Raw genomic sequence first — 23,954 nt, 5'->3', positions numbered from 1 at the left:
TTCCTCTTTGATTAGATCCTCGGGCTAAGCCCCCTCCCCTTGTTTTATCCTACTCTCTGTACAAATATCTATTGGTTTAGGCCTTGCTGGGTTGCACAGATTCCACCATTCTAAGTGGGTTTGGGCTGTTTGGTTTTTGGGTCCTTACAATGTAGTTTAAAATTTAACACTTTACTCACATGATGTTAGCTCAGTTAAAGTTCTGTAACCCACTTCCGTTAAAAATATGGCTAAATATGTAATTTTATTTCACTTTTATGTTTCTTTCCTCCAAAAACACAAAAATACAAGATTAAAAAGAATTCAAAAGAACCATGGTTTTAAAAACCGGTACGGTGAAAGAACCGGTTGATGAGCTAATTACCGGTTTTCTAGTCGGACTGGGGTCTGACTGATGGTCTATCCAGTGACGTCAAAAATAATTGAATTATTATTTATTTAAATTATATAAATAATTAATACTTTTTTAATTATATATAAAAATATATATTAACAAGTGTGTGTGTGTCCGACCTCTATAGGGAGAGAGAAAAATACAGTCTTTTTTTATCCCCTGAAAAGTCAAAACGTTTTCAAAACCCTTTTGCTCTCTCTCTCTCTCTCTCTCTCTCTCTCTCTAAAATTCCAAGGCTTTGATTTTGAATCAAATTCACTCTAAGGGTTGGTGGGTTTGCTTTTTTTTTTTTTTGGATTTGAGAGAAACAGAGTAGGAAAAAAAAAAAAAGCAGTCTTTTTTTCGCAGATGCTACTCATCACTGGCCACTAATCCACTTATTGGCGCCACTCATCATCGATTGCATCTCCACCGCCGTCAGCACCACCCACTAATTCACCTCCCTGAGTTTTCTTTTTTCTGTTTTCTTTCCATTATCCTCCATCGTCGTCGACCCCACTGTTTCTTGGCCACCTCCACCGTCGTTGATTCATTCTTTTAATCTCAATTCTGGATTTTTTTTTCCTTTATTGTTGCGTGGCTTTATTGATTTGGGTTTTTGGATGGTTTATGGGTCACAGGTGGCTGGGTTTATGGGCTGTGGGTTGTGGTGGATGGCTGGGATGTTTTGTGGGTCTTGGTGGTGGCTGAGTTGTGGGTTTTGGGTGGGTAGTTAAAATGGTTTGTAGGTAGCTAAAATCTAGAATTTTGAGTTGTAAATAATTAAACACTTCAGAGTTCAGACGCCGTGAGGATAAGAGGCGAAAGGTGAGACTGTGAGAGGCGTGCGTGAGCTTGAGATGAGAGTGAGGCAAAGAGTTTTCAGAGGCGTGAAAGTGTTTAGGAATTAGGAGTAAGGACTTTAGGGTTAGGCTAGGAAAAGGAAAATGACATAGTTTTAAGTCAAAAAATCCCAACCGGTAATTAACCGGTTCAACCATGCTGGTTCCTGATTCTCCGGTTGAACCGGTCAGTTTTTGAATTTTCCTGGTGTTTAAGCTATTCCCAGTTTTTTCTCATAACCGGACCGAATTGAAAGCCGATTCTTGGTTGAACCAGTCAGACCAGCCAGTTCGATTTTTAAAATCATGAATAGAACACTTACATTATGGAATTTCAAATTTCAAATTATAAGCAACTTAAATTTAGGTTAAAGCACAAGGAAGTAAGTTGTAATTTACTCTTTAAAAGAAAAAGGGTAAATTACACTAAACTACCCTGAGGTTTGGGCTAATACCACTCAAGTCCACAACTTATAAAAAGTGACCAACTTAGACTCGGTTTGGATAGCACTTTAAATCACTCAAAGTCGCGTTGCATTTTTTTTTTTTTTTTTAGCAGCCGGACTTATTGACTTTTGGAAGAAAAAAATACTGTGCATATACTGTGCGTGCACTGTTCACGCACTGTTCACACATTAAAAATATTAAAAGTGGGTCCCACGATACTATTCATATATTTAAAAATTATTTTGCTACAGTGTTTTCAGCAACAATTAATTTTTAACAACAATAAATACTATCCAAACAGACCCTAACTTGGACACCATTTAGTTCCTAGACACCGTTTAAACCCGTTTGTTGTTCTTAGCCTCTCCTCTCTCTTTGGTCTTCTCTCTTCTCTCCACCATTTAGTTCCTAGACACCGTTTAAACCCGTTTGTTGTTCTTAGCCTCTCCTCTCTCTTTGGTCTTCTCTCTTCTCTCCCACGCTCTCTCTCCTCTACTAAATGCCTAGCTCATGCTAAGATCTTTGAGTTTCTAAGAATCACACTACATGGCTACACCGTGTCATAGAACAAAAACATTCACACATAGCCATATAAAACTTGAAACTCCCAAAAATCTCAAATTACAAACACAGATTCATAATCATACAAAAAAAAAAAAAAAAACTATATTAAACCCATTTTGATATAAAACTTAAATCAGAAAATACCGATAGATTCACAAATGATCATACCCAAAACCTACATTTAAAACCCAAATAAATAAAAAAATCATCAAATCCTCATTATTATAAGAAAACTCAGTCCTAAATTCACCAAAACCCAAACCAACGAAAGAAAGAGGAGAAAGACCCGCAACCATTAGTGGTGGCATTGCCAGTGTGAGTTGTCGCATGTGGCAGTGGTGGAGCTTATGGGTCTCCGCCAAACATTTGACGTTTGGCACAGAAATCCAAACCCAAACCCAAACAAAAGCACAAATACAAACTTTTTCTTACATTACTGAGGAACACCAAAGCTAGTGTCAGTAGCACTCAATTGGAGCCTTCAGTAAGGAACAACAGCAACAGCGGTGAGGAGAAGCTCGAAAATCCTTAGCCAACTGTCTTCATGGCACTGATTCAATTCGAGAGAGAGTGCAAGATCTTAATAGCAAAACATGGGTTCGACCATGGCCAAAGGTTGAGAGAGGGAGTCTTCAACCGCCGACCGCCGTGGGTGAGAGAGAGAAGAGAGAGCCAGAGAGGTCTGAGAGAGAAGATAAGGGTTTGTGAGAGGGATGAGAGAGAAGAGATAAGTGAAAAGAGAGGAGAGACTGAGAACAACTAACGGGTTTAATCGGTGTCTAGAGACTAAATGGTGTTCAAAGACCAAGTTGGTCACTTTTTTTTTTTTTTTAAGTAAGGACACAGTAGAAGAAGAAACTGTCCATTTAAGAAAAGGCCGCCAACGCTTGTTCCAGCTCCACGTGTTTGGTTTCGAAAACTTAACAGAGAAAACAAACAACCACTCTCTTTCTGAGTCACTCTCCTCCTCAGCTGTGTTGTAGACTTTGTAGTAATGTTAATCTTTCTCTCTTCCTCTATCGTCTTCGTCCTTTCTCTTTCTCTTGATAGTTCAGCTGGAGTTTTCTCATTTCCAATTCAAAAATGCAATTCAAAACGCTAACATCTCACAATACTCCTCTCTTCCAAAACCCAACCTTCTTCTCCAACAAACTACCACAACCATCACCTCGCTTCCCCATCTCTCTTTTCCATTCTAATTTATCACTCATTTCGACGCCGAAAAATAGCTTTCGGAATCGGATAGTAACTGCTTCTCGCATTAGCAGCAATAACAAAGAACTCATCGGCAATGATGACATCGGCCCCGAAATTGATATCGTTTCGGTCTCGGGAGAAGAAGAAGAAGAAAAAGTTTCGGAATTGGGAAGTGAGAATATATGGAAGCAAATGAAGGAGATTGTGATGTTTACTGGGCCCGCCACTGGGCTTTGGATTTGTGGACCGTTGATGAGTCTCATTGACACCGCGGTTATCGGTCAGGGTAGCTCCATTGAGCTCGCTGCTTTAGGTATTGTAAATTTCAATTGCATTATTCTCTTCCAAAAAATTACTATGCAGTATTTGTAAAATTAGCTGCTTCAATTTTTTTTTTTTTTTGGTACAAGAGTTCAATAAGTGGGCAAACAGAAAGTCTAATTGCATGGCAAAATTTGAGCTTCTTGTGAAAATATTGTGACATTTTGGGTCCATTTGGTTAGGGGTTTTGGGAGATAAAAAAGAGCGTTTCTAAAACTCCAAAACTCTGTTTTGCAACCACAACATTCCTAACTTTTTTTTAAATTTTTTTTTATAAACGCTCATTTTAAAATCAAAATACAATTTTCCAACTGCATATATAAACACACCCAATGCAAATGTAATTCCTTCCCTAGAGTTCAAATCCATAGCCATTTTGATTTTAAGCGAGTGCTTTAGATTTTGTTATATCATGTACATTTAAAAAAAAAATTTGAAAGTGCCTTTGGATGAAAATCTTTTAGCCAAAAGTTGGTTAAAGTAAGCTAATAAGCTAAAATTTAATTTTTGTTATTAAAGATATTAATGACATATTATAGTATAAATGGTTGTTTAAAAATGGACGATTATGATTTTAAAAAGTTCGAATTTTGTTTTTAAAAAATATGGAGCAATGTATTCTTCCGTCTAATTTGATGAAATAAAGGAATAAATTGGTTCAAAGTAAAAAATTTATGGACAATTTGAAGCTTTTTTAAATTTAGGGTTACATTGGAATGTGCTTTAAATTTGAGAGACCAAGAGTACAGTTTGACATAATAATTATATTTTTTACTTGAGAAATTGGGGATTTATTGAGCTTTAGTTCTTTGTGGTTGATAAGAAAATGTTGGAAAAGAAAAGTCATGATGCTTGATATAAATAAAAAAGGAACTTCAGATCAAGAATTCATCATATAGATAAGTAGGTTAAATTTTGTGCGTGCGTGCATTTGTGCGCGTCCTATTACATGCATTTATTGGGCCTGTCTTATGAAGGGCGATATTTCTGGTTTGATTTAATTTTGAATTTGGAATGGCAGGGCCGGGAACAGTTGTATGTGATTATATGAGCTATATATTCATGTTCCTCTCAATTGCTACTTCGAATATGGTTGCTACTGCTCTTGCCAAACAGGTTAGTTTCTTTAACAGTTGAAGGGCCTTGTTGCATTTATGGTAAGAACTAGGAACACTCACAGGTGTGTTGCTTTTTTTACTTTTAATTATGGACTTTGTGGTGTTAGATATTTTGTAACAATCAGTTTCTCTTTGATTTTCAATTTCCCACATTGCATTTTTTGACAAGATGCCATTGGTGCAGGATAAAAATGAAGTGCAGCATCACATATCTATCTTGCTCTTTGTTGGGTTGACTTGTGGCTGCTTGATGCTTTTGTTTACAAAATTCTTTGGTTCATGGGTATTGACTGGTATCAAAGATGGAGCATTTATTGACCCTTTTTTTTTTTTTTTAATTATTTTTAAAGTTTGGAGCAGCTTTTGGTTTTTACTTATTTTATTATTGATAAGTAGAGTGCTTCATTGTCTTTGCCTCTTTGGGTGTTCAGTTGATTGATACTGTTCAGTGTTCACCACTTAATAGATAACAGCGAGCATATATATACATGTTAGAATAATGGTTTTGTGATTAAATTAACTATTTCCCATTAGCTTAAGCTTTTCAAACAATCTGAAATTTATTATGGCATCTGAGTTGGTGGTCTTGATTTCAAACCCCTGTCTTTGCTCTACCTGTCCCACATGTTGGGCCCCATTTATTAAGGGGGAGTCTGGTCCTATACGTTATTAAATTCACAATCTCCTATTAGCTTAAGCTTTTGGAACAGATGATAATTTATCACAAATGAATGGCAGACAAAATCCAATGACTGATGATTTGCCTATTTTTGCCTTTTCAGCTTTTACTGGGCTAAAGAATGCACAGCTCATATCTGCAGCAAACATATATGTTCAGGTTCAATTTCATTTTAAATCCTGCATGTGTTCTATAAATAATTTCAGAAGTTTCAGCTATTCCTTTTGTGATTTTTCTTGCTTAGGTACTGCTAAACCATAAAACCAAGTTATAGTAGGGAAAGGAACTGTATAAGTTAAAAATATATAACATAAAAAATCCTCTTGTTTTCCTGAAAACCATCTCCTTTGAAAGTCAGATATACTTGAGTAAACTTCGAGTATACTTGTCAAGATGGTGTTAACTGAAGTAGATAATATAATTTTTTTTTTTTGTTATTCTTATTTATTATATGAAGGAAATATAAAGAATCAACATCTATGGATTGGCATGCTTTGTCTTCGCTGACTGCTTTTGGCAGTTCATATTATCTGCTACTGAAGCACTTGAATATTTTTTTTTGTGGTAACAAATCTGTTGGAGAATATTCTGGCTGCATTGCCGCAAAATTTAATGCTCTATTCCACTTGCTTTGTTTATATGATATTTTGTGATGGTAGATTCAAGGCTTAGCATGGCCTGCACTTCTTGTTGGATGGGTTGCTCAGAGTGCAAGGTGATGATGTACTGTATCTCTTCCCATACATTATCTGCTGAATGAGGACATAGTGCCTTAGTCTGGTTTTTTATACTCGTTCTTGACTGGGTAATACACATACTTGTTACTATAATAGAATTACTAGGTGAACTTTATTAGATCTGAAATTCTTTCTTTGGTGCTATATGCATCCTCTTTCCCCACAAATTCTATTGACTGATGAATATGTTTCATTTATTTTTGTACGGGCAAGTGAGTGTTTAGTGGTGGTACAAAATTTTATTTGCTCATCTTACATCAAATATTGGCCTGTTAAAAGAAATTGGAATGTTTGTTTCCTCATTAAGTTTGTGTCTGATATTCTCTTTCTGTTTTCCAGTCTTGGCATGAAAGATTCCTGGGGACCTTTGAAGGCTTTGGCGGTGGCTAGTGCTGTAAATGGCGTTGGTGATATTGTCCTGTGCAGTTTCATGGGCTATGGCATTGCTGGTGCAGCATGGGCTACAATGGCTTCCCAGGTGTGCTGAATGAAAATTTATATATTATTTTGTTTGGGTTAAATATTCTTCATCTTATGCTCTTATTGATGCCTTCTCAGAGCAGCCAAGAAGATATGCACTTGCTTTTGTTTTCCATTGCTACTCACTAGCATTTATTCTAGGTTATTGCAGGATTTATGATGATTTAAAAAAAAAATGAACAAGCCAATGGAAGATTAAAAAAAAATGAATGAAAATTATAAGAAAAGACAAAAAAAAAAGATTAATAAAAGAATTAAGAAAGAAAAAACTGAGCTATCAATTTTTTCATCACAAGAAAAAACTTTAAGACATCTTGTTGTCATCACAATTTTTTCAAAATTGCTGAGCTATCAATTCTTTATAAGTCAAAACAAAATATTACAAAATTATAAAGGTATTATGAAAATGTTGTGTCATTTTGTTGTGTTTCTATAAATTTTTTATTGGTTTAGTCAACGTCTTTGAGTTAAAATTCATTGTTTTACATACAATTTTCTTGGATTGACTTTTTGTATATTTTTTTTCTTTACGTACTATTTTAAATAAAAATACATAGTTTTACACCCAAAAAAAAACTTTTGATAAAAACACTTTTCATCCTTTATGTTTAGTGTAGTTTACAATTCCTCCTTTAATTTTGAAATCAAGCAAATTTTCCCTTAATATTTTGGAAAAGAGAAAATATGTCATATTGTGATTTTCTCAGTTAAACCCTAATAAAAACTTATGATTCTTAAAATATTTTATTGTATAATGTCTAAAATACTCCCACTAAATTTTAACATCCGAAAAGTTTTCTTCACATGTTTTGAGTTTTAGATATGGTAGTAATGCTTGAAAAGTTGGAATGATAATAGAAGGTGTTTTATTTGTTATCTAAAGAACATTGATTTTCTAGATTTAAATTTTTGAGACTTATATATTATCTGATGGAAAATTCGATGACACATTCCTTTTGTTATCATTTTTTTTCTTAGCAAAACTCTGTTGCTTATTGTTGGAAAATGATGATATTCGTTATCATTCTTAGAAGTTTTTATTGAGTGGATATATTGCCTTTAGCAAATAGGTACTAAAAAACTATTATAGTAAAATAGACATTTATATGTTAAATAGTTACCCTAACTTTGTGTGTGATCAAAATTCTTATACGAATAAGATTAACTTTTTATGACATAATTATCAAAGTTCTTAAAATTAGTGTCTCTTTTGATTAATGTAAATCTCTATGTTCTTTAAAAAATCAAATGATTTATATCTTTGTTTTGTAATATAAATAAAATTTAGAATTGGCTTTAATCACTACTCTTATTGCATGGCAAGCAAGTACAAGCCCTAAATAGTACCCCATAAAAAATCAATTAAATGACATCATTTCCCAAAATTTTTTATTTGAACACTCTATTAAATTAGCAACTGTAAACCATAACCATAATGTCACATAAAATAGTAGGAAAGCAAATATGCTAATCTTCCAAAACCTTTCTTATTCCTTATGCCTATAAACTATAAAGTTAATACAAATTATTATATAGGGAAAGCTAAAAAGAGAAAAAAGTTAAAAATGTAGGAATACACTAATACAATATAAATACTAGCTAGCAATATACTTATTACAATAACGTTTACTAAGTAACTAATATTCAAGTAATCTCTGCAAATATAGCTAGGCTATTCTTGCAAACCTCAAGAACATTGTTCAAACCCATCCTCAGACATAGAAAGAACCTTAGCTGTAATCGGGCGTGCTCTGCACATGGCTTCCAATGCCACAGCTTTAGGCATTGTAAGCCCATTACCTTCAACCATGTCAACTTCTTCTTTACTAATCCTTTCCCACTCAAAGCATTGAATTAATGACCCCAATGTCAAGCCCACTGTACGTTGGGCAAGGCCTGCCCCAGGACAAGCCCTCCTTCCCAGTCCAAATGGCATTAACTTGTTTACATTACTCTCTCCACTTTCAAATCTCTCAGGCTTAAAACTAGTTGCATCATCCCATATATTAGGGTCTCTATGTATGGCCCATGCATTAACCAATAACATTGTCTCACGTGGAATATCATATCCTCCAATGGTACAATCTTCCGAGGACATATGGGGTAAAAGTAATGGGGCTGCAGGATACAATCTAAGAGTCTCCAAGATTATATTTTGTAGATAGTGCAATTTAGAGACATCTAGTTCATTGATTAATTTTTCTTGTCCAATTTGATTATCCAACTCAGCTTTAGCTTTCTTCAACACTTGAGAATGATTGAGCAAATTGGACATTGCCCACTCTAATGTCACTGCCGATGTGTCAGTCCCGGCAACTACCAAGACCTGCTTATTTTACATTCAATAAGTGCTTAAAATCATGACAAGAATTTAATAGTAGCGAAAAATTGCAAATTACAACCTTAAAATTAATTTGGATTTTACCTCTTAAAATTTGGGAGCATTTTTACATCTTAACGTTTCAAAATTTGGATTTTACCTCCTAAATTTTAGATGTGTTTGGATTTTACTCTCTAAAGTTTGTGGGTGTTTGGATTTTATTTACATCCTAAAGTTTCAGAATTTAAGATATAAAATTCAAACACCCCTAAACTTTAGGGTGTAAAATCCAAATTTTGAAATATCAGGGTGTTAAATCCAAATACTCCCCAAATTTAGGATGTAAATTCTAAATTCTGAAATTTCAAGATGTAAAATCATGCCAAGAATTTTATTGATAGCTAATATTTATTATAGAGATTCATAAAATCACGCCAAGAATTTTAAATTAAAAATGGATTGATAGCTAATATTTATTTTTACGGATTGATTACTGGTATTCTGACAAAGGATATCCTAATAAAATATCACTGAATCAAAATGTTGAGATATTGTTGGGGTTCTTTCTAAATATCTACATCACTATCGACTCATCAACACAACCATAAGTAGGCTCCAGTGCAATAGATAGTCATGCTAGATGGCACAAGTAGGGTAATAGTTATTGGCCTGGTGTTTCGTTTGGTGCATGTGGAAGAGCATTGGACACAAGACTTACCCCAACTTTAGCTTACCTCCAGATGGTAAAAATCAAAATTTATATTTGTGAAAAAGAACAATAAAAAATAAAATAATTAATATGATATGATTAAAGATTAATGAGTACCACCAAATTTTATTTTGTAAATGACTTATAACTCTCTATACTGTTATATATAAAATTAGAATCTCAAGTCTGAACTTGCAAGAGAATCCTGTTCTAAAAACAATACATAAATTGTGAGAAGAATATAATTACATAAGCAACTTCCTACTTAGAAATCAAGACTACGAGGTTGACTTCAAATTCGTGTTATAAATGTTTTATTCTAATTTGTCAAATAAACAACTAGGTCAGATTTGGTTATTTGATTACCGAATTTCCAATATATATCGTATTTAACAATCTTGAGTATTGATGTTATCAGCTTTTTAATTAGCATCTAGTTCCAAAAAAGAAGAAGAAGAAGAAGAAGAAGTAAAGAGAAATGACCTACACATACCAGTATAAGCCCTTTGATAATTTGATCCGTGTAGTATTCAGGCTGTGATTTTTGCAAAGAAAGCAGATGATCGATCATAGTGTTCCCCTTCTCTTCCTTACTCCTCTTCTCATCAATAAGACCTTGCAAGAATGCATCTGTCTTGTTGGCCAGTTTCATCAATCTTTTCTCCAGACCCCCATGATCAATCCACCGCAACAAGGGCACAAACTCTTGTGGATTTGAGGCCCCTGCTGACCCTGCTAGCTCTTTCATTATCCCCCTGAATTTCCTTGCTTCTTCTTCGTCTTTCACGTCCTCCCCGTAGTATCTCTTTCCTGCCACCATTCTCATTAAGATGTTAAATGTCAGCTCTGAGAACATTGATTTCAATTCTACCTTAGCAAAACCTTGGCACGAGTTTCGTGACAACTTGTGTAGCAAGTGCTTGACTTCATCTGTTCGGATTCCTAGAAACATGTTGAGACGATTTGTTGAGAAGATTTCTAAGGCACTGATGCGGCGAAGGTTGCGCCAATGGTCTCCATAAGAAGCTGCTGTCACAGTGGTGTGGTTGTAGGCAATGTGCTTGGTGGCTAGGAAGCGAGGACGGTTGGCTAAAATGATGTCGTTCTTGGTAAAACATTCTTCAACTGCAGATGGGGATGATACAATGACCACTAGTTGGGACCCAAATTTTAGAGAGAAGATGTTACCATATTTTTGTGAAAAGTGGTGGAAAGTACGATGGAATGGTTTCTTAATGAGATGGAGATGGCCTAGAATTGGTAGAGAAGGTGGGCTTGGTGGGAGGTGTTTGTGTTTTGTTCTTGTTTGGAGCAAGAACTTGAAAGCTACTGCAAGGAGGAGAAGAAGAAGAGAGAGGGATGAGTATAGCAACATGTCTTCCATGTTTGATTTGTTGTTTTTGATATGATGCTTTGTGACAATCTGTTTATATTCGGTAGTAAGTTTAGTAATATAAAAAATTCTCATAAAAAAATAATACAAAAAATAAAAAATTTCACTACTTTATTTTACCATTATGATTGAAATGAGATATTATAATTGATGTATAATAAAAATTGTATTTGTGGAATGACAATATAAAAGTGATGTCACAATAATTACATATTATTCTATTAATTAATTAATAATTTTGAGTTTCTAGTACACTTTTTAGTATATAAGAGATAATCCTTTTCAATATTGATTAGTCAATTGAATTAATTGATATTATTTTCTCTTAAAAAAAATTGATATTTAAATATAAAAAAGATACCACTTACCTTAAATTAGGGAAAGGAAAAGGAAACATGTTTCGGAAACATGGCGGACATTTTCCAGATTAGGATGCTTTATGTAAATGATGCTTTTGACTTTTTCATGTTTTTGGTCTGTAGTTGGTCTGGGGACCATGTACACAGACTATATATTTATTGTCGAATACAATTTATGTGGCCCAATAAATTGAAAACAAAGAACGGAGGAAATTGTGAAAAGTCAAGGCCAAGAAGGACATTTAAACTACTTCTTTGGAAGATAGCGTGGCTGCAGATAATCCCAACTAAATGTGACCCGCAAAAAAGGGATGGAAACTTTAGTTCATCTTAAAAAAAAAAAAAAAAAAGTCCCTTTCACCATGTGTAATTAGCAGAAACTAACTTATTCAGCAACAAAATAAATAAATAAATCAGTAGAAAGTAGAAACTAACTTGCAAGTACCAATAGAGGAAGAAAGAAAATTTATATTGTTCACAACTATCTGTTATAATATGATATAGATGACAAAAATTCATGAGCAGCAAAAATCTGCGGCGGTATTTACTTTGGTTTAAGGGATTCAAATGAACCCCTGACCTAGCAAATATATATATTGCAAATAAAATTATAATTAATTAAATTTTTGATCAAATCTGCGAGTGTAGTGACTAATTTAAATGTGTTTTTAATTATTTGTTATTTGTAAGTAGGTTTGGGGATGGTTAGTCAGTTAATCAGTCAATAATTAGTAAATGTTAACACTAAAAGACAATTAAACAATTAGACAATGGGGGATTCTAAATAAATAAAAAATAAAAAAATTAGTCGAGGTGGGAGAAGAGAACAAAGTGATTGAGTGAAGAGTGAAGACAAAACAAAATGTTAACATAACAAAAATTTTCTTAATAGAATTATAAAGACCAATAGTTGTCAAAGTTGAATTGAATTGTTAAATAAAAAATTGTACAGAGTAAAGACATAAACTAATTGATAAATAATCTAAATAATAATAATTAAATCACTTTATAACAATAATTAATATGTCTATTGTATTATTATTTTTTATTTGAGATAGAAATCTCACTCTAGCCTAATCTAAATGTATATTTGTGTGAAGTTTCCTTCTAGAGACTTTAACCTCGGTCCTTGCCTCCCAACCCCACTTCAAGAACTTATGTTTATAAAGTGATCATCACGTACGCCAATGTTGCATCACGTACGCCAATGTTGCACAATGATATTGTATTTAGAAATAATAGATTATTTCCAAGATTTAATCTTAACAATCATAATTTGTATGTTTATTATATGAAGAACAATATACCAAATTAACTTATAGTTTATCTTTTATTATCTTTTTAGTCTTATGGACAAATTTGTAATAAACCATGTAGACTACAGAATTCATCTCCTATTCAAGATTCATCTTTTCATTGACCCCCTTAGCAAAAATTCTTGGAGCTTCCCCTGCAAGAAATCTAACAAGACAAACTAAGAAAGAAGCTCTTGACCCTTTGCTCTTAAGTAAAGAAATTAATAAAATATATCTCAGCCACCTATTGTTTTACGACTATGCAGATATTGATATTAATATAGGCAACATTTAGGACCCTCTCAGCTCCATGTGAAAGTGAATTTTCATGCATCCGTTGGCAAGGAGAAATTCATGTGGAGTAGTAGTGGGCAAAAATTATAAAAGATAATCAATTTTTGCTTGAAAGCCATAAAAAGACCAAGCCCGACCCCCCCCGCCCCCCCCCCCCCCCCCCCCAAATATAGCTAAAGCAAAAGCAGCTAAACTAGCAGTAGCAAAGGCAACAAAGTTGGGGTACAAACACGTGATATGCAAAGGAGATGCTTCCAACTTGATATTCTTCAACTACAGAAACTGACTTCTCTTTCTCATCACTGGGTGATTAAACATATTATAAATAAAAGCTTATTGCTTTTTAACTCTTTTGATGAGTGGTTTGTAAACCATATTTTTCGAAAGGCTAATTTCATTGCCCATAATATTTCCAAATGGACTCTTTGGTTTGAGCTTGTGGGAATGATTCTCATCTCTTCTGTACATGACTTTGTTGATACCCATTTTTGCTAATATGGACCCAAAGGCCCAAATGTAGGAAAAGCCCAAACTAGCCCCAAAGAAGTGATTAAGAAGTGAAAAAGAAAGGTAAAAAGTCATATGTTTTCTTCTCAAAACAGTGAGCCTCTCAACCCCTTGGGTTTCTGCCGTCGTTTTCCTAGATAAGCTATTATTCCCTCTTCATCTCTTTTCTTTTTCAAAAAATTTGTCAACCCTCTTTTACGCTATCCGTCCTTGTAGGTAAGTCGTCTTTTCTTATTAAGTCCTTTTATTCCGGCATGTTTTTCATCATTATATCCTAAATCTCTATACTCCTTTGCATGCTTGAGGCGTGACCTTGCTTGCACTAAGTCGACTTGTTTCTAACTAGTCACTGCAGTTCAATATTACTTTAACTTTTATTCCTTACTAGCCGTGAACCCGCGCGTTGCGTGTGATAATTATTTTTATGATTGTTTTATTATTATTATTATTATTATTATTATTATTATTTTTACAATTTAAACTAATCTAATAATGAGTAATGTATTTCGCAATTATATTTTTATTTATTATAGGAACAATCATAAATGTAATATAGAAACAATCCAAAACACCAAAAAAATGTAAACTAAAAAAAAATAATAAAACTTAACAATGATTGATTGAACCAATATTAAGATAAAATTTTGTTTTTGATAATTGTGGGGGAAAAAGCCCAACCATACGTAGTGGGCCTAAAGCCCAATGTGAAGGTTATTATATGACCGAAAAGGCTAAAATTGTTGAGGGGTACTTTGCACGAAAGAAGGAAACTTGGGAGCGAAAAAGATCCGTCCAAAGAGAGTATCAGTATTCCGAAGAAATCATTCTCCTCGGATGTAAAGATTCTTGGTCAAATAAATATCTGGGGAGTTCGAATGAGTTTACTAATGACTTTAGCAGTCTAGATAAGCTTTGGACACGCCTTGAGATAAGAAGAATGGAGAAATATCTAAAAGGAAAAGCTGTCATCACCGTATTAAATGCACTGCAGCAACTTTTCTGACCGCATTTATATGGAGAAGACCCCTGAACAGTATAATTTCAGCTACCGCCACTCACAAAAAGCTGAGGAAGATACATGACATGACATGCACTCAAGTAAGGACCTAAATGAAGAACAAGTGGACAATGGGGATGATGAAGGAGGATGCTATATAAAGAAGAATGGCTCCTAATAAAGGAAAAGAAAAAGAAAAAAGAAAGGTTTTACTGTATCCCTAAGAATTGTAACTAGTATTCAATTTATCATAAGTCTCTTTGGACTTCAGCTTATTTGATCTTTATGTGTATTTTTATACTGATTTATAGTTGGACGTTGTGATCAACCGTTGTGAGCTCTACAGTCAACCTAGCTCTATCATCCATACTCTACAAATTTATTGTTTTGGGCTTGGGCCACAAATCCTAACCCTACAATAATCTATTAAGGTCATTTTCTTTGTAGAAATTATAATTTCGGCCACCCAAAACATATTATCAAATAAATAATTATTAGCAAATTTTAAGAATTAAATTTCTATACTTGCATTGTTATAAAATAATAATAATTAAAATAAAATTGTAAAAGTTAAAATTTGTCACCTATCCAATTATTTTTGTTTGGCTAACCTTTACTTTTCTTTAAATGAATGACATTATAAAGTACTTCTAATATAACTATTAAGAGTATTTTTTCCACCACAAAAGACTAGAAAATAAACTAAAATTAGTAAAGTCTCATAGTTTAACATCTAAATTGAGCACTATAAAAAATCATGCTATGTAATAGAATAAATACCAAATTATCTAAATCATTCTATGTAATAGAATAATATTATATTTTTATATGCTATATTTAATTCTTTAGCAATAGGATAACATTTAACAATCAAAGAGAATAAAAAATATAAAAAATCAACAACAATTTAAAAAAACAAAACTAAATCACATTAACCCAAAATAGAGTTTTAAAAAATATAAAAAATTATCAACCTAAAGTAGAGATGCAAGAAAAATAAAAAAATCCACCAAAAAATTTAGAGAGAGAGAGAGAGAGAGAGAGTAAAAAAAAAAAAAAAAACTATATTAAACCCATTTTGATATAAAACTTAAATCAGAAAATACCGATAGATTCACAAATGATCATACCCAAAACCTACATTTAAAACCCAAATAAATAAAAAAATCATCAAATCCTCATTATTATAAGAAAACTCAGTCCTAAATTCACCAAAACCCAAACCAACGAAAGAAAGAGGAGAAAGACCCGCAACCATTAGTGGTGGCATTGCCAGTGTGAGTTGTCGCATGTGGCAGTGGTGGAGCTTATGGGTCTCCGCCAAACATTTGACGTTTGGCACAGAAATCCAAACCCAAACCCAAACAAAAGCACAAATACAAACTTTTTCTTACATTACTGAGGAACACCAAAGCTAGTGTCAGTAGCACTCAATTGGAGCCTTCAGTAAGGAACAACAGCAACAGCGGTGAGGAGAAGCTCGAAAATCCTTAGCCAACTGTCTTCATGGCACTGATTCAATTCGAGAGAGAGTGCAAGATCTTAATAGCAAAACATGGGTTCGACCATGGCCAAAGGTTGAGAGAGGGAGTCTTCAACCGCCGACCGCCGTGGGTGAGAGAGAGAAGAGAGAGCCAGAGAGGTCTGAGAGAGAAGATAAGGGTTTGTGAGAGGGATGAGAGAGAAGAGATAAGTGAAAAGAGAGGAGAGACTGAGAACAACTAACGGGTTTAATCGGTGTCTAGAGACTAAATGGTGTTCAAAGACCAAGTTGGTCACTTTTTTTTTTTTTTTAAGTAAGGACACAGTAGAAGAAGAAACTGTCCATTTAAGAAAAGGCCGCCAACGCTTGTTCCAGCTCCACGTGTTTGGTTTCGAAAACTTAACAGAGAAAACAAACAACCACTCTCTTTCTGAGTCACTCTCCTCCTCAGCTGTGTTGTAGACTTTGTAGTAATGTTAATCTTTCTCTCTTCCTCTATCGTCTTCGTCCTTTCTCTTTCTCTTGATAGTTCAGCTGGAGTTTTCTCATTTCCAATTCAAAAATGCAATTCAAAACGCTAACATCTCACAATACTCCTCTCTTCCAAAACCCAACCTTCTTCTCCAACAAACTACCACAACCATCACCTCGCTTCCCCATCTCTCTTTTCCATTCTAATTTATCACTCATTTCGACGCCGAAAAATAGCTTTCGGAATCGGATAGTAACTGCTTCTCGCATTAGCAGCAATAACAAAGAACTCATCGGCAATGATGACATCGGCCCCGAAATTGATATCGTTTCGGTCTCGGGAGAAGAAGAAGAAGAAAAAGTTTCGGAATTGGGAAGTGAGAATATATGGAAGCAAATGAAGGAGATTGTGATGTTTACTGGGCCCGCCACTGGGCTTTGGATTTGTGGACCGTTGATGAGTCTCATTGACACCGCGGTTATCGGTCAGGGTAGCTCCATTGAGCTCGCTGCTTTAGGTATTGTAAATTTCAATTCCATTATTCTCTTCCAAAAAATTACTATGCAGTATTTCTAAAATTAGCTGCTTCAATTTTTTTTTTTTTTTGGTACAAGAGTTCAATAAGTGGGCAAACAGAAAGTCTAATTGCATGGCAAAATTTGAGCTTCTTGTGAAAATATTGTGACATTTTGGGTCCATTTGGTTAGGGGTTTTGGGAGATAAAAAAGAGCGTTTCTAAAACTCCAAAACTCTGTTTTGCAACCACAACATTCCTAACTTTTTTTTAAATTTTTTTTTTATAAACGCTCATTTTAAAATCAAAATACAATTTTCCAACTGCATATATAAACGCACCCAATGCAAATGTAATTCCTTCCCTAGAGTTCAAATCCATAGCCATTTTGATTTTAAGCGAGTGCTTTAGATTTTGTTATATCATGTACATTTAAAAAAAAAATTTGAAAGTGCCTTTGGATGAAAATCTTTTAGCCAAAAGTTGGTTAAAGTAAGCTAATAAGCTAAAATTTAATTTTTGTTATTAAAGATATTAATGACATATTATAGTATAAATGGTTGTTTAAAAATGGACGATTATGATTTTAAAAAGTTCGAATTTTGTTTTTAAAAAATATGGAGCAATGTATTCTTCCGTCTAATTTGATGAAATAAAGGAATAAATTGGTTCAAAGTAAAAAATTTATGGACAATTTGAAGCTTTTTTAAATTTAGGGTTACATTGGAATGTGCTTTAAATTTGAGAGACCAAGAGTACAGTTTGACATAATAATTATATTTTTTACTTGAGAAATTGGGGATTTATTGAGCTTTAGTTCTTTGTGGTTGATAAGAAAATGTTGGAAAAGAAAAGTCATGATGCTTGATATAAATAAAAAAGGAACTTCAGATCAAGAATTCATCATATAGATAAGTAGGTTAAATTTTGTGCGTGCGTGCATTTGTGCGCGTCCTATTACATGCATTTATTGGGCCTGTCTTATGAAGGGCGATATTTCTGGTTTGATTTAATTTTGAATTTGGAATGGCAGGGCCGGGAACAGTTGTATGTGATTATATGAGCTATATATTCATGTTCCTCTCAATTGCTACTTCGAATATGGTTGCTACTGCTCTTGCCAAACAGGTTAGTTTCTTTAACAGTTGAAGGGCCTTGTTGCATTTATGGTAAGAACTAGGAACACTCACAGGTGTGTTGCTTTTTTTACTTTTAATTATGGACTTTGTGGTGTTAGATATTTTGTAACAATCAGTTTCTCTTTGATTTTCAATTTCCCACATTGCATTTTTTGACAAGATGCCATTGGTGCAGGATAAAAATGAAGTGCAGCATCACATATCTATCTTGCTCTTTGTTGGGTTGACTTGTGGCTGCTTGATGCTTTTGTTTACAAAATTCTTTGGTTCATGGGTATTGACTGGTATCAAAGATGGAGCATTTATTGACCCTTTTTTTTTTTTTTTAATTATTTTTAAAGTTTGGAGCAGCTTTTGGTTTTTACTTATTTTATTATTGATAAGTAGAGTGCTTCATTGTCTTTGCCTCTTTGGGTGTTCAGTTGATTGATACTGTTCAGTGTTCACCACTTAATAGATAACAGCGAGCATATATATACATGTTAGAATAATGGTTTTGTGATTAAATTAACTATTTCCCATTAGCTTAAGCTTTTCAAACAATCTGAAATTTATTATGGCATCTGAGTTGGTGGTCTTGATTTCAAACCCCTGTCTTTGCTCTACCTGTCCCACATGTTGGGCCCCATTTATTAAGGGGGAGTCTGGTCCTATACGTTATTAAATTCACAATCTCCTATTAGCTTAAGCTTTTGGAACAGATGATAATTTATCACAAATGAATGGCAGACAAAATCCAATGACTGATGATTTGCCTATTTTTGCCTTTTCAGCTTTTACTGGGCTAAAGAATGCACAGCTCATATCTGCAGCAAACATATATGTTCAGGTTCAATTTCATTTTAAATCCTGCATGTGTTCTATAAATAATTTCAGAAGTTTCAGCTATTCCTTTTGTGATTTTTCTTGCTTAGGTACTGCTAAACCATAAAACCAAGTTATAGTAGGGAAAGGAACTGTATAAGTTAAAAATATATAACATAAAAAATCCTCTTGTTTTCCTGAAAACCATCTCCTTTGAAAGTCAGATATACTTGAGTAAACTTCGAGTATACTTGTCAAGATGGTGTTAACTGAAGTAGATAATATAATTTTTTTTTTTTGTTATTCTTATTTATTATATGAAGGAAATATAAAGAATCAACATCTATGGATTGGCATGCTTTGTCTTCGCTGACTGCTTTTGGCAGTTCATATTATCTGCTACTGAAGCACTTGAATATTTTTTTTTGTGGTAACAAATCTGTTGGAGAATATTCTGGCTGCATTGCCGCAAAATTTAATGCTCTATTCCACTTGCTTTGTTTATATGATATTTTGTGATGGTAGATTCAAGGCTTAGCATGGCCTGCACTTCTTGTTGGATGGGTTGCTCAGAGTGCAAGGTGATGATGTACTGTATCTCTTCCCATACATTATCTGCTGAATGAGGACATAGTGCCTTAGTCTGGTTTTTTATACTCGTTCTTGACTGGGTAATACACATACTTGTTACTATAATAGAATTACTAGGTGAACTTTATTAGATCTGAAATTCTTTCTTTGGTGCTATATGCATCCTCTTTCCCCACAAATTCTATTGACTGATGAATATGTTTCATTTATTTTTGTACGGGCAAGTGAGTGTTTAGTGGTGGTACAAAATTTTATTTGCTCATCTTACATCAAATATTGGCCTGTTAAAAGAAATTGGAATGTTTGTTTCCTCATTAAGTTTGTGTCTGATATTCTCTTTCTGTTTTCCAGTCTTGGCATGAAAGATTCCTGGGGACCTTTGAAGGCTTTGGCGGTGGCTAGTGCTGTAAATGGCGTTGGTGATATTGTCCTGTGCAGTTTCATGGGCTATGGCATTGCTGGTGCAGCATGGGCTACAATGGCTTCCCAGGTGTGCTGAATGAAAATTTATATATTATTTTGTTTGGGTTAAATATTCTTCATCTTATGCTCTTATTGATGCCTTCTCAGAGCAGCCAAGAAGATATGCACTTGCTTTTGTTTTCCATTGCTACTCACTAGCATTTATTCTAGGTTATTGCAGGATTTATGATGATTGAAGCTCTGAACAAGAAAGGATACAATGCATATTCCATCTCTGTTCCATCACCTGATGAACTTCTGACAGTACTTGGGCTTGCTGCTCCAGTGTTTATAACAATGATATCTAAGGTTACATTATACAGTATTACTCAATTCTGTAGCTGGATCTTGTCTCATGTGATCATCTCTCTGTGTCTGAGATATCTTGATTTTTTAGGTGGCTTTCTACTCCCTCATTATATATTTTGTTACATCTATGGGCACATACACCATGGCCGCTCATCAGGTTAGTTTTGCCCACACTTGTATACTATCTTCCCTACTTTGGCTTCCTTTATGTAGAAACCTGATGGTCATTAGCATTGACAACTTTCTCTTTACTCTTAGGTCATGATTCAAGCATTTGTCATGTGTACAGTTTGGAGTGGACCTTTATCTCAAACCGCTCAGTCATTTATGCCTGAGTTAATATATGGAGCCAAACGAAGCTTGGAAAAGGTTAATGATGGTTTTTTTAATGATGCTACAGTTCTAACTTGGTTTTATCAGTTTCTGTACAATCATGTTTTAACTTACATCTTGTTGATGAATGATCCATTTGAAGTCCCCATCCCTGATTCTCTCTCTTTTGATAGTATTTATGCCAACTCTCTCTCTCTAATATAGTATAGTTATTTTTGCTTGTTGAAAGTATTCTGAGTGGTTATTTAAATCAAACAGGCTCGAATGTTGCTAAAATCACTTGTCATCATTGGAGCCGTACTTGGATTGTTATTAGGAATTGTAGGAACATCTGTTCCTTGGTTGTTCCCCAAAATCTTTACACATGATCAGAATGTCATACAGGAGGTTAGTTCTTGCTGTTTGAGTTCTGTTATGAGTACTATCCGTCCTTTTATAATCTTTGGAACTTTTTTTCTTCTGCCTAATTATGTTTTATTAATTGGGTTGCAAGTCTTGTGACAACTGCTTTTATACTGAATGTTCATATTTTTAGTGATTTTTCATTCTTTAGCTTCCAATGACCCCCATGAATAGGTTCAGGGGCAAACTAAGGATATTCTTTTTATCATTTCAAAAAGTCTTGTAACTGATAAATATGAGAGTTATACTTATCAAAATATATATATATATATATATGAGAGTTAAAATTACAATTGCTTTATTAGTACCTATGGTGTGGGCTCTATTTGGTCTTCAATGGGTTATGCCGCGTGGTGTCTTAGATTTATTTTCGAGTTGGCAAGGTTCATTTGGTGGGTGTCGGAGCATTGATTTATGGAGGGCTGTCTCTCATTGTGTCCTATGGTGTATTTGGCGAGAACGGAACTCAAGATGCTTCGAAGGAAAGGAACGGTCTATTCCAGAAATTAAATCTCTTCTTCTTCACACCTTGCTAGAGTGGAGTTCTTCCTTTAATCTCTTCTCTTGTTCTAATTTTTTAGAAATGCTGGATCTTTGTAATTTTTCTGTTTGATGTACTGTTTTCCTTGTACACCCCCAGTGTACTTGGACTTTTTGGTTAATACAATTCCGTTATTTATCAAAAAAAAAAAAAAAAAAGATTTTCATATCTGTGTTGTTCCTTGCTTTCTCATGTCATTTATCTTAAGTCTGACTAACATTATAAATCCTATTTGAGTTCTGAGTTAAAGGTAGAGGAAATTAATATAAGGTGCAGATATTCTCAGGACAACATATATACCCTTTCATAATCTTATGCAGATGGAAAATTATATCTCATCTGATTCTTGTTAGTATTTTATCTTGTTTGCAGATGCACAAAGTTCTGATTCCATACTTCATGGCATTAGCTGTCACACCCCAAACTCACAGCCTTGAGGGAGCGTTGCTGGTATGCTTGGTTTTAATTTAATGTGAACCTGTCCTGCTTTTCCTACGAGTCATATGCATATACATGGAACATAGCTTGCTGAAACTTGATGTAGGAGTCATGTCTATTTAGAGCGCTGGTGGAAGTACCCAATCTGTTTTATCTTACAGTGGTGCCGTGCTGAGTATTGTAGAGTTTGTTCAAATATGGGGATGGTATGGAAGGATCTTTTGATGGACTTGGATTTTTTTCCCCGTCTGTTTTCTCTTAATTTCAGTAGCCACCTAAATAATGAGGTCACAAAAAGATCTGACTTATGTCCTAGGGTTTATTCATGTCATCTTTATACATCTTGCACTATAAGAAAAAAAGTTTTGTGGTACAACGGCATTGCTTGGTTCTCCCATTGAGAAAAACTTGGGTTCAAACCCCTTCTCCCTACTTATTTTTAAGCCAAATAAAATAAAATAAAATAAGTCCCTGCCCTATAGGATCAAAGAGTCCCCCCAACCTCAACAAATCACAATTTTCTTTGTGGTTTGGCAAGATTTGGCTACTAGGCGTTTAGCGATGGCTACTTTAACTTTACTTCCTCTTTGCAATCTTTGTAACTATCAAAAGGTTGCATATGTGGGACAAGGTGGGCCAATGCAATTATGTTCCCCCCTATTTTGTCCTCATAATGTCTTTCTATCACAAATAAATAAGTTCTTCACAAGAATACAAAATGAATGTAGTCACCCTTATATCATGCATTCATGCTCTCCTTCTGTTTTTGGGAATATTTGTACCATTGGAATTTTTCTGATCACCATTAATTTGGTTGCATTTCCTGCTAAATGAATTACTTAATATAGCTGAATTTAGGGGATTTGACTGTAATTCCCGATTATAACAAGAAAGCTCAAGCTCTCCTTATCGTGGCTATATGATGTATAATTTGCTCAACTCGATGCCAGTCCTGAAATGTGATCCTAGACCTGCTAATGAAAATGGATTCTGCTGGGCTGGAGGCTGCACCCAATTTGCGTTCTAACATGGAAGTGTCTCTGTTCAGCCAAAAAAAAAAGTGTCTATATCTACCCTTCCCCCTCTCCTTGCAGCCAAAAATTACTTATCAAAATGTAAATAAATAGATAAATAATCTGTTCTGTTTCTGCAGGCAGGACGGGATCTTAAATTTCTTAGTTTGTCAATGAGTGGATGCTTTGCTGTGGGTGCACTTCTACTATTGGTACAGAAATATTCCTTGCTCTTCTGGTGTTATAATCTTTGTTTACTGTGCACTAACAAGGCCCTCCTATCTTCCTTTTCCCAGCTTGTAACCAGTAGAGGATATGGTCTGCCAGGCTGCTGGTTCGCATCTGTAGGCTTTCAGTGGGTATGATTAACCACTACTTGCATGTGTCATACTATCTATTTGAACTTCACTGACTGCAGAAAGTTATTCTTCTTCAGGTTCGCTTCTTCCTTTGTCTTTGGCGCCTTCTTTCTCCCAATGGCATACTTTACTCTGAAGATTTAGGTTAGTGTCAACTGGAAAAGCATTGTACAGCCTCAAGCAATGATGTATTTCACCAAAGCTAATAGTTAATTGTTTGTTAGTTGTTGTATTATTTTGTATTATTCAGTTAGCTCAACTGGTAAAGTTTTTAATAGTTGTATAAGAGATCTAAGATTCAATTCTCGCCTACACCAAAAATTGATTGGTATCTTGATCTGATAATAAATAATCATCATTAAGAGCGGATATCATAAACATACCAAATATCGCTCTTACCAAAGCAAAGTTATTAGATATCAGTTGCAAAATACCGTAAACATGCCAAACCTACAAGTGCTT

General features: G+C 34.3%; 3 protein-coding genes across 3 annotated transcripts; 2 read left to right on the top strand and 1 right to left on the bottom strand.

Moving 5' to 3' along the window:
* Positions 1 to 3,188: 3,188 nt before the first annotated feature.
* LOC136068331 (protein DETOXIFICATION 46, chloroplastic-like) lies at positions 3,189 to 6,887 on the top strand. The gene is made up of 7 exons (XM_065775361.1): positions 3,189 to 3,736; positions 4,766 to 4,860; positions 5,047 to 5,155; positions 5,645 to 5,700; positions 6,201 to 6,256; positions 6,618 to 6,756; positions 6,837 to 6,887. Exons 1-7 carry the CDS (start codon positions 3,310 to 3,312, stop codon positions 6,885 to 6,887), a joined length of 933 nt encoding a protein of 310 aa, XP_065631433.1. The 5' UTR covers positions 3,189 to 3,309.
* A 1,361-nt stretch (positions 6,888 to 8,248) lies between these two features.
* Positions 8,249 to 11,174, bottom strand: LOC112025873 (cytochrome P450 81E8). Its single transcript, XM_065775388.1, has 2 exons — positions 10,281 to 11,174; positions 8,249 to 9,084 (listed from the first exon to the last, which is right to left on the bottom strand). The coding sequence occupies exons 1-2, from the start codon at positions 11,169 to 11,171 to the stop codon at positions 8,446 to 8,448; spliced, it is 1,530 nt and encodes a 509-aa protein (XP_065631460.1). The 5' UTR covers positions 11,172 to 11,174; the 3' UTR covers positions 8,249 to 8,445.
* A 5,382-nt stretch (positions 11,175 to 16,556) lies between these two features.
* Positions 16,557 to 23,727, top strand: LOC112011841 (protein DETOXIFICATION 46, chloroplastic). Its single transcript, XM_065775387.1, has 14 exons — positions 16,557 to 17,104; positions 18,135 to 18,229; positions 18,416 to 18,524; positions 19,014 to 19,069; positions 19,570 to 19,625; positions 19,987 to 20,125; positions 20,269 to 20,406; positions 20,495 to 20,563; positions 20,665 to 20,775; positions 20,998 to 21,126; positions 22,055 to 22,132; positions 23,274 to 23,345; positions 23,430 to 23,492; positions 23,570 to 23,727. The coding sequence occupies exons 1-14, from the start codon at positions 16,678 to 16,680 to the stop codon at positions 23,639 to 23,641; spliced, it is 1,614 nt and encodes a 537-aa protein (XP_065631459.1). The 5' UTR covers positions 16,557 to 16,677; the 3' UTR covers positions 23,642 to 23,727.
* The last annotated feature ends 227 nt before the right edge of the window (positions 23,728 to 23,954 follow it).

Source organism: Quercus suber, unplaced genomic scaffold, assembly GCF_002906115.3.
Source record: "Quercus suber isolate HL8 unplaced genomic scaffold, Cork oak 2.0 scaffold_110, whole genome shotgun sequence".
In the NCBI taxonomy this organism is placed as follows: domain Eukaryota; kingdom Viridiplantae; phylum Streptophyta; class Magnoliopsida; order Fagales; family Fagaceae; genus Quercus; species Quercus suber.
Note: the sequence above shows the minus strand (reverse complement) of the source record. Positions and strands in the feature narration are given on the sequence as shown.

Bases quoted from the DNA above. Each gene is read 5' to 3' on its own strand.
- LOC136068331 (XM_065775361.1), top strand. From the start codon at position 3,310: ATGCAATTCAAAACGCTAACATCTCACAATACTCCTCTCTTCCAAAAC. The intron at 3,737-4,765 runs GTATTGTAAATT...TTGGAATGGCAG, and splicing joins CATTGAGCTCGCTGCTTTAG to GGCCGGGAACAGTTGTATGT. The intron at 5,156-5,644 runs GTATCAAAGATG...TTGCCTTTTCAG, and splicing joins TGGTTCATGGGTATTGACTG to CTTTTACTGGGCTAAAGAAT.
- LOC112025873 (XM_065775388.1), bottom strand. From the start codon at position 11,171: ATGGAAGACATGTTGCTATACTCATCCCTCTCTCTTCTTCTTCTCCTC. The intron at 9,085-10,280 runs GTATGTGTAGGT...TAAAATAAGCAG, and splicing joins TTATCAAAGGGCTTATACTG to GTCTTGGTAGTTGCCGGGAC.
- LOC112011841 (XM_065775387.1), top strand. From the start codon at position 16,678: ATGCAATTCAAAACGCTAACATCTCACAATACTCCTCTCTTCCAAAAC. The intron at 19,070-19,569 runs GTTCAATTTCAT...TTGTGATGGTAG, and splicing joins CAGCAAACATATATGTTCAG to ATTCAAGGCTTAGCATGGCC. The intron at 20,564-20,664 runs GTTAGTTTTGCC...CTTTACTCTTAG, and splicing joins ACACCATGGCCGCTCATCAG to GTCATGATTCAAGCATTTGT.